Source organism: Rhodamnia argentea, chromosome 3, assembly GCF_020921035.1.
Source record: "Rhodamnia argentea isolate NSW1041297 chromosome 3, ASM2092103v1, whole genome shotgun sequence".
Lineage (NCBI taxonomy): Eukaryota > Viridiplantae > Streptophyta > Magnoliopsida > Myrtales > Myrtaceae > Rhodamnia > Rhodamnia argentea.
This window is the reverse complement of record NC_063152.1, coordinates 32,095,638-32,108,696: the sequence shown is the minus strand read 5'-3', so window position 1 is coordinate 32,108,696 and position 13,059 is coordinate 32,095,638. Positions and strand designations below refer to the sequence as shown.

The window sequence follows — 13,059 nt, the reverse complement described above, 5'->3', positions numbered from 1 at the left end:
GTCCAAGACAACAGAATGTTAATTACATACACTCCCTCTAAGTGAGCGATAAAGTCCGATCTTTCCTGAACATGTGCGGTTCACTGATAATAAGTCTGGCAATATGTGTCTTACGATCTCTGCGTCCTTCCGGGAATATGAATTGTGGAAAAAAAAATCACAAAAGAAGTTTAAAAATTGCAAAAATTGTCCAATTAGCACTGATCAATATCATGCCACATAGGACAATCAATAACCACATTAATGGTTTCCGACCAAAATTGATTGGGATGACTACATTGAAAAATCGTCAAAGAGTTTAAGACTAAATTGGCCAAATCAAAATGTTTATGAGTAAAGTGGCCACTGTAAAATATGTTGAGGGACTTTTGGACAATTCCTCCAATATTACCACGCTACGTCAACCCGTTCATTGACAAAGTCTATCCGACAACAATTCGACCTAATCATAATTCGGGTCTCTTATCCTTTTGGCTAAATTTTAATGGTAAACACCAGTGCAATAGTTCATCTAGTGGTGAAAGGCGTGTAAGGCTTACTCCCAAGATCTTTGGGATCCCTAGCTCGGGTCCGGAACTTAATTACCACAGAAGTTACCTCGTCATTCTATCTACCTCAATGATTTTACCATGAAACTTAAAATGGTAATACATTAGATAAATGCTTAGAATATACACGAATAAAAAAAAAATGAAGAGTTTGTGGCGAAGGAGATAGAAAGCTCTTCTGATAGAATTGATAACAAAAATAAAGAATTTAAACATCGAATTTAAGTATTGAAAACAAAAATAAAGTTGTTTGATAATCGCGGAAAATGGATGACTGATTACTATTTTATTTATCGCACGTAGAATTGTGATAATTATTGGTATGTTTAGAAACATACAATACCTAATGAATTGAGTAACTCTTTCCTTACTTAATTCATTATAAGCATAATGTCCTGTAAAACCTCCAACTTTAGCTCCCGATCCAATTCTACCTTTTATTTCATAAAAAACTTTAGACTTTAGCTTCAATCCTAATTAACCGTAAACATTTTTTTTTTGTCCATTAAAAAAAAAAGCCCTCAACTTTAGATTATGTCATAGTTCTACCATAAACTCTCAACTTTAGATCTTGTCCCAATTTTACCGTACAGTCACAATTTTGCCCTAAATTTTTTATAGTCTCATAAAAAATGACAAACTTTTATTTGTGTCACATATCCGCCCTCGTTAACCATGCGTCCAAAATTTCTCATTACAACTAGAAATCAAAAACTCCCAAACACGAGGTATTCAAGCATCACGAGCGCGAGCTCTTTGACTGCGGGAGGTGGAACATTCCCAAACACGAGAGGTCAAAGACCGAGCACAAAATCACTAAAGGCAATTTTGACAGAGAGTTAATAGAGGCAAATATATGACTCAAGTAAAAGTTTGTGATCTTTTATGAAAAAAATAGAGTAAAATTGAAACTGAATCTAAAGTTGAGAACTTTTTATAAGGTAAAAATAGTTTAGGTAAAATTGATACTGGATCGAAAGTTGAAGGTTTTTTTACGAGACAAAAAGAACTTTAGGGAAGAATTTGGATTGTATCTAAAGTTGGGGTTTTTTATAAGACAAAAAAAATTATGGTAGAATTGTGACTGAGAAGTTTTTTATCAGACAAAAGGTAAAATTAGGACAAGAATTAAATTTGGAGAGTTTTTTTAGGATATCAGGCCACTTTTAAGCTATTGTTAGTGATGGTTTTCAAACAAACAAAGTGTTCTTAAGTGCTTGTTTCTTTAAATTTTCATGGAAATAAGAAAGAAAAATTCTACCACAGATTCGACAAGCGAAATGTAACATTAGTTTTTATCTATAGAAGGAAGATAAATCACTAATTAAGACATGAGGGAGCACCAATTATCGAAATCCGACTTTATATAAACATGAAGCTTCATGTTTCCATCCCCATAAATATTTGTTATACAAGAGCGCGAATGACCACACTACTGCTTTAGAAATCAACTTCTAACCGAAGGTTGATTCTTCTACTTCTACTCAGAAATAGAAATTGATTTTGCTACTTACTCTCCGGAAGTTGATTTCTTATCAGAGAAATTCGTTTGATAACGGTTAAAAATTTCTACATCCGCAACATTATTAACACAAAATCTTCTATGAAAAATTATTGTTGGTGATCGAAAAATTTCTATTTCATTTTTAAACTTTTTAAATTTCTTTAAAAATAATATTAATTACTTTTTAAGAATAAAAAATTATTATTTATTTTTTATTCCAGTGTTGGAGACGGCGACTCGGCGAAGGTTGGCGATAGGCTGTCGTGGCGGGCGAAGTAGTGCTCGATGGTTGGCGGCGGCCGGCGGTGTGCGGTGGTCGGTAACGACGGTGGTCAACGGTTGGCGGTGGTCGTGGGTAGCGATGAGACCACGGGGAGGTGGGTGGTGGCGATCTTGGGCGGCGGAGGTCCACGGTCGACGATAGTGAACAATGATTAGCGGTTGATGGTGGTCGCGGGCGGCAATGAGCGACGGCCGACAATAGGTGGCGGTTTTCATGAGCGGCGGTGGTCGGCGGTGGTCGGTGGGCGAGGTTGGTGAAGGCAAGCATGGTCGAAAAGAGGATGAGAGTTTAATGAATAGAGATTGATGCGACAATACTTTTTGAGGTTTTTTTTTTGTCCAAGAAGTAGTTTTTGAGATTTTCTTTTGGCATATAAGGGCGCACATGGCAACATTTTTGCTTTAGAAATTAATTTACGATCAGAAGTTGATTTTTCTACTTCCACTGTGAAGCAAAAGTTGATTTTTCTATTTCTGCTCAAGAAGTTGATTTCTGATTAGAGAAACTCGTTTGTTAATGACTGAAAATTTTTACTTCTAGAACATTATTAACACAAAATCTTCTACGACGAATTGTTATTGGCAGTAGAAATTTTTTTACTCCATTTTCAAATTTTTTTAATTTCTTTAAAAATAAATTTTATTATAAAAACATTATTTACTTTTGAATTTCTTTTTATACTCTAGTAGCCGGAGATGGCAACTCGGCAACGGCGATGGGTGGTTGTGGTTGGCAAACGGTGGTTGGCGGCGATCAGCGGAGGTTGAAGGCGAGTGGTAGTCGGCGGCGGCTGGCGAAGATCAAAGGCGGTGGTTGGTGGTAGTAGTGAGAGGTCGTCGGTGGGGTGGTAGTGGGAGGCGGTAGTCCGCAAGGAGGGGTGGTCGGCTGCTGTCGACGAAGGTTGGGGACGGTAGGCGCCAGCGGGAGACAATTGTGGGCGACGGTGGATGGTGGTCGGCGATGGGCGAGGGTCGGTGGCACTGGGCGACGGGCCGCGGAGGTCGGCGGTCGGAGGCCGTGGGCAGAGACGTCGGAGGTGTGGTTGAGCGAGAGAGGCGTAGTTAAAAGAGGATGAGGGTGAGGCAAGAAGTACTTATTGAGTTGAGAAGTAGCTTTTTTTTTAACTTCTCAAATTGGGGGGACAATAACTTCAAAAGTGAAAATTTACTTTAGAAGCAGAGAATTCTTTTAGAAGTAAAACTTTTTACCAAACTGATTTTTACTTCAGAAGTTGGTGCTTCTAGAGCAGAAATTCACTTCCAAAAGTGTTACCAAGCGTAGCATAGTATTTCTTGAGTTGAGTAGCATTTGTTTTTTTAACTTCTCAAATTAAAAAAAAAGAAATCACTTCATAAGTGAAATTTATAAAAAAAAAAAATTATGTAACGGATGTCTGCTCCAGACATGTTCTGGTCCAACCACTTCAAAAAATGCGCACCCCAAAGTGCAGATAATGTCGAAACTAACTGCGAAAGATCCAAATCATGCTAAACACGAAATAACTGCCGACGAAAATTTTCCAATAAAAAGAAAAACTGCGAAGGTTCAATTCAAACCCGCAAAAGCACCAGAGACTTTGCGGCACAAATTTCCCTCTCGAATGCGCTCCAAATTCGAGTGATGGTCGGAGCAGCCGCCACTCAGATCCCTCCTCAGCAGCCGCCGCCGCCGCCGCAGCAAGCCGCGTCTGCCGCCCCGATCCGGTTCTCCCGCTCTTTCGCCAACGCAGTTAAGGCGGCCGCCGTCGCCCAGCGGTTGTCTCTCTATCTCAACGCCGACAAGGGCTCCGGCTCGTCGCCGTCTGGCGATAATCCCATGGAATTCGTGAATCTGTGCCTTTTTCTCGCCAGGTACGTCCCTAGTCACGCTCCCATTTGTGTCGAAGCGGTTCTCTGTAAAAGCCTGGTTAGAGTCCAACATTTACCAGTGTCTACTAAAAGTTGTCGCTGTAGTGTAGCATCTGGAGCTTTTGAGTCTGTTTAAGCTGGGAACTTTCTGTTGAACTTCTTTCTCGATGGATGTTTAGCGCAAGCATCATGTGTACTTCCGACCCCTTTTATTGTATCTCCATAAATGTCAGAAAGAACGGTGTCGTGATTGTGGTGGATATTAGTATCAACGTTTTGTGGATTGTTTGTTTCTGCCACATTCCTGTGTCGTCCTCCCCCTTTTCACCCCCTTTGTGTTTCGCTGTTTTCTTTTGGCTCATTGGATTCATTGATTTCGAGAATCAGAGGCATTGACTATGCTGTTGCAAACAATGAGGTTCTGCCCAAAGCTCTTGAGTTACCCCCATTACTGAAAAAGGTAAGTTTGGTCACAATCTGTGCTTGTGATGACTTTCGTTTTCCACCTTCTTGCAACTTTCTTTGCTCGAGGTGTTTCCTATAGCGATCTTGATTGATTGATTGATTGCTCCATCAAAATGGCCGGTGAACAGGTTGCTTTTGCTAAAATATAGCTTGATTAACATTTTGAATATGTACTTGCTAGTGGGGCGAAACTTAAGCTTAGTTCTTTTGCGCCCGCCCGCCCGCCTAGAACGTGCTTTGTGCAATTTGTGTTGTTTTATGGTCGTGTCTATTTAGGTCTTTGATTCAAGAGTATTGTGTTAGGACGATGATTGAATAAATTAAGGCAATTGACTGCATGTCTTTTTAGGTCGTTGATCATGAATTGTGCAATTTGTGTTGAATCCAAGCAGTGATCGCCAATTCTTAGTCCTGTTGCTATGCATGCTGTCGGGCAAGATTGCACCCTCATGCTGCTGATTGTATGCTAACAGAAGTCAAAACATTTTTCTCTCCGAATGAGATTTTTAGAACCTTTCTAGACAGTGCAAATGTGTGCTATGGCTTTTACTTGAGTCCCAGATTACCAAAACTATCAGAAGGGTGCACCTCATGCGAGAAGAGAAGGTGTTTTGTACATCGGATACTATCACGTGGCAATTACACATGTTGAAGCAAGTAAATCAGAGTCTGAAACTAAAACGCCAAATTGGTTGGAATTCCTGTCCCAGGACATTGTAATTGGCTTGTTCAGCCTTGTCATCGATGCAAACAGTAAATGAAATACTTTCTCTATGCAAGAGAGAGTTTTACCCATTGTGGATTTGGCTCCTCTCTCTCTATGTCTCTCTCTCTCAAGCGCGATGTTTTGAGATGTACTTAATGAAATATCTCATCAATTGATACCCGATATTTTAAGAGCGAGTGTCTGTTCATACAATCTGCTGATTATTCATGCTTCCACCAACAAGACCGACATTGCTATGAAACAATAATTCTACATAGTATGGGGACATGATAATAACCTACATTGATCATTAAAGGGGAATGATAAGAGAAGGATGATTTGAACATTTTCTGTTGACATTCTTGATTGACTAAGCTGTCTGCATTCACATTTTGATGTGCTCATCCTTTTAGAGTATTACCCTCATGCTCTTTCATTTCCCAGCAACAGGGCTAGCTGTTTGCCTGTTTATGGAGACAACTTTGTGGCTCCTTGTTATGTTTATCCATGGATTGATTTTATTAAGATGATTTTCTCATTAAAGGCGATGTATATGCAGCTTGCTTTTCTTTGAGGAAACTTCATGTTTCTAGCAGCTTTTACACGAGTATACTGCAGCCTGTGTGGATGGCTTCTTTTTTAACTTGTGGCATTTTGGGATTCATTCGCATAGAAATGTTGGATACAACTAGCAACATTATTACAGTAGTATTATCTCCTTTTAAGTATGAGAATTGTAGAAAGTAGTTCATCTTGACTACATTTATGGTAAATCATGGCTTCTTTAAGAGGAAAACAAGAAAAAATTTAATCCCAACCAAGAAAAAAGTCAGAAACACCATTCTCTTGATTTTGGCTTTTGAGTTTTAAACTGTTTGCCTTTTGGTTGTGACTGTAACTGTAACTGTCTTCTAGTGTGTGATGCTATGTTATCTTATCAAAGACTAATCCAATCTTCTTCTTTGTTATCTAGATCTGCCTTCTTAAAGATGATGGTTTCAATCGTGCAATTATAATGGTTCTGATGATCTCTGTTAGGGTACTTAATTTGATTTGACTCGGAGCATCCTTAATTTTATGTTTCACAGCCAACATGTGGCTTTTATGAGTTATTTTGTTAATCTTATGAGAGTCTATTTCTATTTGTTGAACATTGTAGAATGCATGCAAATTTAAATGGTTTCCAGAGAAGGATTGTCAAGAGCTCCTTGCCCTTGTTGATGAAGTATGCTCTTCTCTGTTCTTAAACCACTTGCTGTTATAATTGTAATCTGGGCTGTTGACTTTGCTTGCAACTGCTGATATTGCGTATAGATTGGGAAAAGCTTTCAAATTCCAAGAGACACTACTGTTGGAAGTACTTCCTCTTTTTCCCTAGTTTCAATTATTATGGCAAGGTAAAGTCTTTCAGGGTTGTGTGATTTTCCATGTTTCTCAATTATGATATGTTTCGAGTCCTTGTTACATGAGGAGCTTCTTGTTTCTCATCAGACTGTTTTATTCCTCCATCATACTTAATTTGTCAGTTAAATAGTACAGTTGACTGAATAGCTTTTATTAGCCTTCCAGAAGAACTAAGTTCAACCAGGTAGCTATGGGCTGTTTGCCTTTTAATTAATTTCATAAGTCTAGTTGTCCCTAAGTTGGTCAGTGATTAGTGCAATTTTTATATCAAAACCTGAATGATGTTTCAAGTTCTATGAATTAGATGTCCGGTTGAAGAACAGTATGAATAAATTTTCTTTTTCCATTCTACATTTATTGAAGAAGGTTCTGTTGTTAGGATTGTGATAAATTATTCATATATTGTAATTTATCAGTTGCCACTGAGATGTTCACATTGCTTCCTTATTTTCCTCTCTTTATATAATATTTTCGCAGATTCTATCCACAGCTGAAGATGGGCCAAATTCTTACTTCGCTGGAAGTAGAGGTAGCACTCTTAGCTTTTTCTACTATGATAATTATTGAGGGTCACCATCAGTATAAATTTGCCTTTTCTGGTTGGTTTGCAGCCTGGATATGGAGCATTTGTCAGTGATTTTCCCATATGTAAGAGCATGGTGCACTCTGCAGAAGAGAAAGTAGTAAGTAACCTCTGAATCTACCATTGTGGTTATGTAACTTAACATAGCAACATTCAGACAACTCGACAATGATTCTTGCTATGCCTCGCGGAGCAACTGAAACATGCTGGCATGATGTATTTGCTAGAAGTGAGATGAATGACTGAGCATTGGTTGTTGCACTGAAGTCTCTCTACATATATAAATATCATGATAATCTATTGCATACGGGACTCTTAACTCTTCACAAAGGGGGAAAAGATGTTTTCCTGATTCTATTTGAAACTTCTCTTAGAAAATTAGAGAGAGCTTACGTTTTTCTGTTCAGAAAGACTGAAATGAGAGAACAAGATAGGAAAAAGAACGTAGAGGTAAGGTTAGGACCCAAGTTTTTCCTTTGTCCTGATGGGTGTCCTGATGGGAATTTTCTTTTTGGTGTCTGACTTCTTGATATTGACATCTTTTCTGTTATTTGAACCAATGAGATTTGTACTCGTCTTTCTGCTAGCAGCTATGAGATTTATTGTCTTCATCCACAGGTAGTCCTGATCTTTTCATTTCTTTTTCTTATCTTGACATAGCAATTCTGCATGATTCAGATATTTTCACTCTATCCCCAGTCGCTTTATTTTCGATGGTATGAAAAAAATCTTTTCATCCGCCTCCTTCCATTTGCATGTCTAAGTTACTGAGAGATTTAGATTTTTCATTTGGTTTTGATGTATAAATACATAATTGCCTCCATATGTATTTCGAGCCATGCGGAGCATTCTTGTGCTGTGGGCTTGTAATGTTTAAATAATACGACCTGCTTTCTCTTCCTTCTATATATTTCAAACTCGACATCAAGTCTTTCAAACGGATATCCTGATATCTTGAGATAGGAATGACAGAATTTTTGCTGCTGAACTGTCTTTCTTACAGAGGTTACTTGTAGCACGGACAGATAACATAGAGACATCTGCATGTATCATAACTCCTCCACAAGTTAGGTGCGACTTTTCCTGATTCAGTTAACTTCCTAAATGTGATTTTTTGAGTTATTCTAATGTCGTTATCTTCTTGGTTTGGTTTTGTAGCTTTCTACTGAATGGAAGGGGAGTAGAGAGAAGAACGAATGCCTTCATGGTTCATGTCTTTCTAATGCTTTAGATGAATTCAATGTATTGTTGAGGCAGTAAAATTGAGATAAAGAATTATTTGGTTTCTCTTTTCTTTTGATCGGAAATGTTATATTTTATTTCCTTGGACGCTGTTAGGACACTGGACCTCAGATGCCTACTATTGTCGCGCAAGTGCTTAAATACGGAACAAACCTTCTCCAAGCGGTTGGCCAGTTTGATGGTATGCTTGAGTAAATATTTTTCTCCTCCCACCTTTTTTTTTTTTTTTTCCCTCGGAGTAAGCCTCGCCAAGTGACATTTTTAATTTTTGAAAAGGTCATTATGTGATAATCGTTGCCTTTATGAGTGTGGCATCGCTACCTGATTCATCAACGCTATTAGATTATGTTCCAGCAACCGTTGCTGCAGCAGATTCAGGTGTGTTGTCCAAGAGAAAAGTTCGGTTGATGCAATTTGCTTTGCAGTTGCTGCGTTTTCTCATTCGATGAGAACAATATGTTCCACTACCTAATAAAATGGTTTTTTCTTGCTTTTGTCTCCATATTTCAGACTCCGACATAATAGAGGTGGCATCTCGTATATGTCTCAATTGCCCCATAAGGTATGCCTGATCTATTGTCGACATTGTTACCATGTTATTTTTGGTTCTTTTTTAGTTGCCTTTGCTTGGTCTATGCTTGGGCTAGTTATGCACTAAATTTGAAGTACATTAGGATAATGAAAGCATGAGTCACCGTGTGTTAATTTGAACTAAGTCTTGGACGTTTGGGATGATTTGTATGAAAATAAAAGGTGTAAAACCACCATTCTTTGACAAATTTATTTGGAAGGGGAGTTATCCTTTTCTTAGATGCTTTGGTAGACGTCGGTGCCACAGGTCATTAGTTGTTTCTTCGTTAGTTGTAGTGTGTTTAATAGATAACAATTACTCATTTGATAGATATGATCTGGGCTGCTTGTGGGAAAGTGAATTAGGTGAAGGACATGCCTCTGAAGACTACTGAGTACTACGTTCAGAAAGTTCATGTAGAATTCTTCCTGCTTATTAGATAATGATTCTATAATACCCACTGTGAGAGTTACATTGTTAGGTACTTGTCTGTTCCAGGATTACTAAACTGGATGATGATTCATTTTGGAAGCTTGATTCTGTGAAATTTAGTTTTTTGCTGCCTCTGCTGATTTTTTCTTCCTTCTCCTTTGAAAAGTGGTTTTATTAATATAGCCAACATTGTTCGTCTTTTAGATTCTGTGTGCATTTTTTGTAGCTATTTCTATATCTGATGATGCCGTATCCTTCCCATATGAAACAGCCGAACCCGTATCCAATTACCTGTCAAAGGACAGTTCTGCAAACACCGTCAGGTGAGTGGTCATTGCACCATCCTATGATGGTAATGTAAAGCATAGTTTATTGGAAAATTTTCTCAGTTTTTCTGGAATGTCGGAAAACTATTACGGAAAATGATTGGCTGTGCATATGTGCCTCATATTTTTGGTGGTTTTTTGACATCATAAGCTCTTTGAAGGTTTAAATGTCGATTTTGGCTTGCCATAGCCCTAGTACATTGATGGCAGAACTATAAAGCTTTTCGTCATCTCATTGCTTGATTACAAGTTGCTGGTTGCAAGGAAAGATCTTTCTGTTGTTGTTCAAAACCCGAAACTGTTTAGTGTTATGACAATTTCTTGATAAGATAGTGTTGATGAAATCTGAAAGTTCATCTTGATCTTGGAATTACTTTGGCCTCTTTCCCAGCTACTTCTGCAATTTGTGACGTGGCTTTTGTAGTGTTTCGATTATAGTAATTTCCTCAGCATAAATTCAAGGAAACCATCTTGGCGTTGCCCTCATTGCAATCGACCTGTCCGCTTTACCGACATTCGTGTTGATCAAAACATTGTGAAGGTAACTTGGTACTAGTTGTCATCTTCCATATGGTATTTTTGAAGCATTAGGGTGCATCGTTGTGCGCTGTCAATCATGAAGTTCTTATTTTCAGTATTTTCTGTCTGACAGGTCCTGCAAGTAGTGAGTGATGACATTTCTGAGGTGACAATCACTGTTGATGGTTCATGGAAGGCAGTTATGGAGTGCAATGATGATCTTTATGAGACTCCCAATGAGACCCTGAACTGCCTTAAACAAGGGTCTGAGCAGCAAAAATCTACTGTTTCTCCAAGTACCATTCCCAATGTTTTGGATCTAACAGGGGATGATGATGAAATGGATGGAGCCTTTACTTCTGAACCTGAAGATAGCAAACCTTTGCAATCTGATTTTTTTATTCAAAGCATTCCCACAAATCCATCTTTGCCATCTGCATTAAACAACGGCTGCACTGTAACCCAACTTGCTCAATCGGGAAATAACTTGCCTGGATTTGTTCAAACTCCTTCAACATCAAACGCTGGGCAGGAGATGCAAATACATGGGGGTCTACCTCAGGCAACCTCTGCTATTGTCACTTCGGCATCGGCTGGTGCCGTTTCTCCTGCACCAGCTCAAGATGCTCAATTTCTTGGAAATGCTAATTTCATGGACTGTAGGATGCAAACTCAATTGTCTGTTCCCAATAATCTACAAATACAACAGTCACCATTTGTAAATACAGCTGGTGGACATGAATATAGAAACATGCCCTCCATACTTAGACATGCAACTATAACTGAAGGAATGCAGGCCCCCCCAGCCAGTGCCCAGACACCAAGCCCATTGCCGCGATTACGGAGTTTGATGATGCCCGGTGGTCCTTCCATGGCTCCGCGGCCTACAATGTCTACGACTCAGCCTCTAGAAGGTTTTGGAAGCGTAGGAATGCAGTTGGACAGGCAGCAGCATATTTCTAGACCTCCTGTGAATCCCCCTGAAGTCTCGAACATCCCTCCATCAGCATTGCTCCGGAGCTCACCAATACAGGTTTGTTTTTCCCTTGTGTTGCATGTTCCTAGATTGGGAAGTCTCGAGCCAATTATTGTCATTAATATGGAAGAAAAACAAGAACGGATAGGTTACGTTATCATGTCTGATACATTTTGTACTGAAACGTTATCATCAGGATCGATTCTCCATGGGGCAATCAGTCCAAATGCCTCCGGTGGTGCGCCCGTCTCCTGGTCAACTTCAAGGTCGTCCTAGAGCGCCCTCTGGACCATTCCAAACACCACCGTCGCCTGGTCAACTCCAAGGTCGTCCTAGAACGCCCTCTGGACCATTCCAAACATTCCAAAACTCGCACTTGCAGCAAGCTCTGAACCCATCCACTACCCATTCTCCAAGCATGAATAGACCAATTCTTCCTCGCACTCCTTCTCCAGTCAGTCAAACACCTGGTTCATCGATGTTCTGGCCTTCTGCTCAACAACCAGCCATGCCTGCGCAAACTCCGGTGCAGTTGCAGAATCAGCCCTCGAGAATGGGGTCCTCTCTACTTGATAGTTTCTGGGAATCGGTAGGTGACCAAGGAGCTAACACTGGGGTACACTCTCCCTCAAGTGGTGGCGGTACTGGGGAGTTGTCGGCGGAGCAAAACTGGCGTCCTACGCGTCCAATGCGCGGAAGCATTTCTGGACGGTCGCACTTGGATAGTAATCTCACTTTTATCCGGCCAACCCAACAGGCTCAATCTGCTCCGCCCCCATCCGCCATGGGTTCAGCCTCACCTACGGGTCCACCTCACCAACGGAGTCCAAACCCTATAACTGGTAGCAGAAGTCATCTAGGGTATCCGCCGGGTACCCAGTGACAAAGCTAGATCATCGTGCCACGATGACCGCCCATCGGCAGATGAAGGACCGATTTTGGATTTAATGTCGGCTGGTAGTTTTTAGCAGTGGGTTCGCACCATAGGCCATCCGGGTTCATGCGAAGGTCTTTACTCTGTGTAATGGTCAATGTAACAGTTTTGCCTCTGTAGATGTGTGCGGAGTTGTATCTATAGTCAACGTCATCTTTCTTTCTATTGATGTAATGTTTTTTCAGACAATTTCTTCTTCCTTTTTTTTCCTTCAATTTCACGTTTGTTGCACGGTACATTTGTAAAATTATTTATCCATGTAAGGTGAAAGTCGAGAAGCTTACATCCGTTTTTTTAACTCTTCAAGAAGTCAATGTATTGGACCCAAAAAAAAAAAAAAAAATTCCTTAATGTAGAGGGTAATAGAAAATCCTTAACGAGAAAAAATACTCTCTGGATTACACGGTTGATATGATAGAATTTATCACATTGTTCGTGACAAGCATTCTAAATCCTATTTTTCAATGAAATTTTTCGCTTATTTCGCAAAAAATAAATAATTTAAAAATGTTTTTCGAAAATTATCATTATCTAAAAATATTCATGGCTAATGAATGTCGAGTGATACGAGCCATTATTTTTAAAATATATTTTCAGATAATTCATTCTTCATGAAATAACATGAATGATTTGGAAAATGATTCCGTAAAAATTATCGTTTGCATGGTTTAAAAAAATGAATTAACGAAAAATATTTTTATTGTTCACGAAAATATTTA

The 13,059-nt window shown here is 39.4% G+C and overlaps 1 protein-coding gene across 1 annotated transcript; it reads left to right on the top strand.

Annotated features, from left to right (window-relative positions):
* The first annotated feature begins 3,955 nt into the window (after nt 1-3,955).
* Nucleotides 3,956-12,580, top strand: LOC115746420 (E4 SUMO-protein ligase PIAL2-like). Its single transcript, XM_048275838.1, has 17 exons — nt 3,956-4,185; nt 4,570-4,642; nt 6,327-6,392; nt 6,513-6,578; nt 6,668-6,750; nt 7,235-7,286; nt 7,369-7,440; nt 8,344-8,411; nt 8,499-8,547; nt 8,679-8,763; nt 8,859-8,960; nt 9,093-9,144; nt 9,857-9,908; nt 10,336-10,452; nt 10,564-11,463; nt 11,603-11,672; nt 11,733-12,580. Exons 1-17 carry the CDS (start codon nt 3,956-3,958, stop codon nt 12,287-12,289), a joined length of 2,694 nt encoding a protein of 897 aa, XP_048131795.1. The 3' UTR covers nt 12,290-12,580.
* Nucleotides 12,581-13,059: the final 479 nt, after the last annotated feature.

What these genes read in the sequence shown, in the direction of transcription:
- LOC115746420 (XM_048275838.1), top strand. Translation starts at nt 3,956, where the DNA reads ATGGTCGGAGCAGCCGCCACTCAGATCCCTCCTCAGCAGCCGCCGCCG. An exon ending in TACCCCCATTACTGAAAAAG is followed by an intron (nt 4,643 to 6,326) that starts GTAAGTTTGGTC and finishes TTTGTTATCTAG; the next exon opens with ATCTGCCTTCTTAAAGATGA. An exon ending in ATAACTCCTCCACAAGTTAG is followed by an intron (nt 8,412 to 8,498) that starts GTGCGACTTTTC and finishes TTGGTTTTGTAG; the next exon opens with CTTTCTACTGAATGGAAGGG.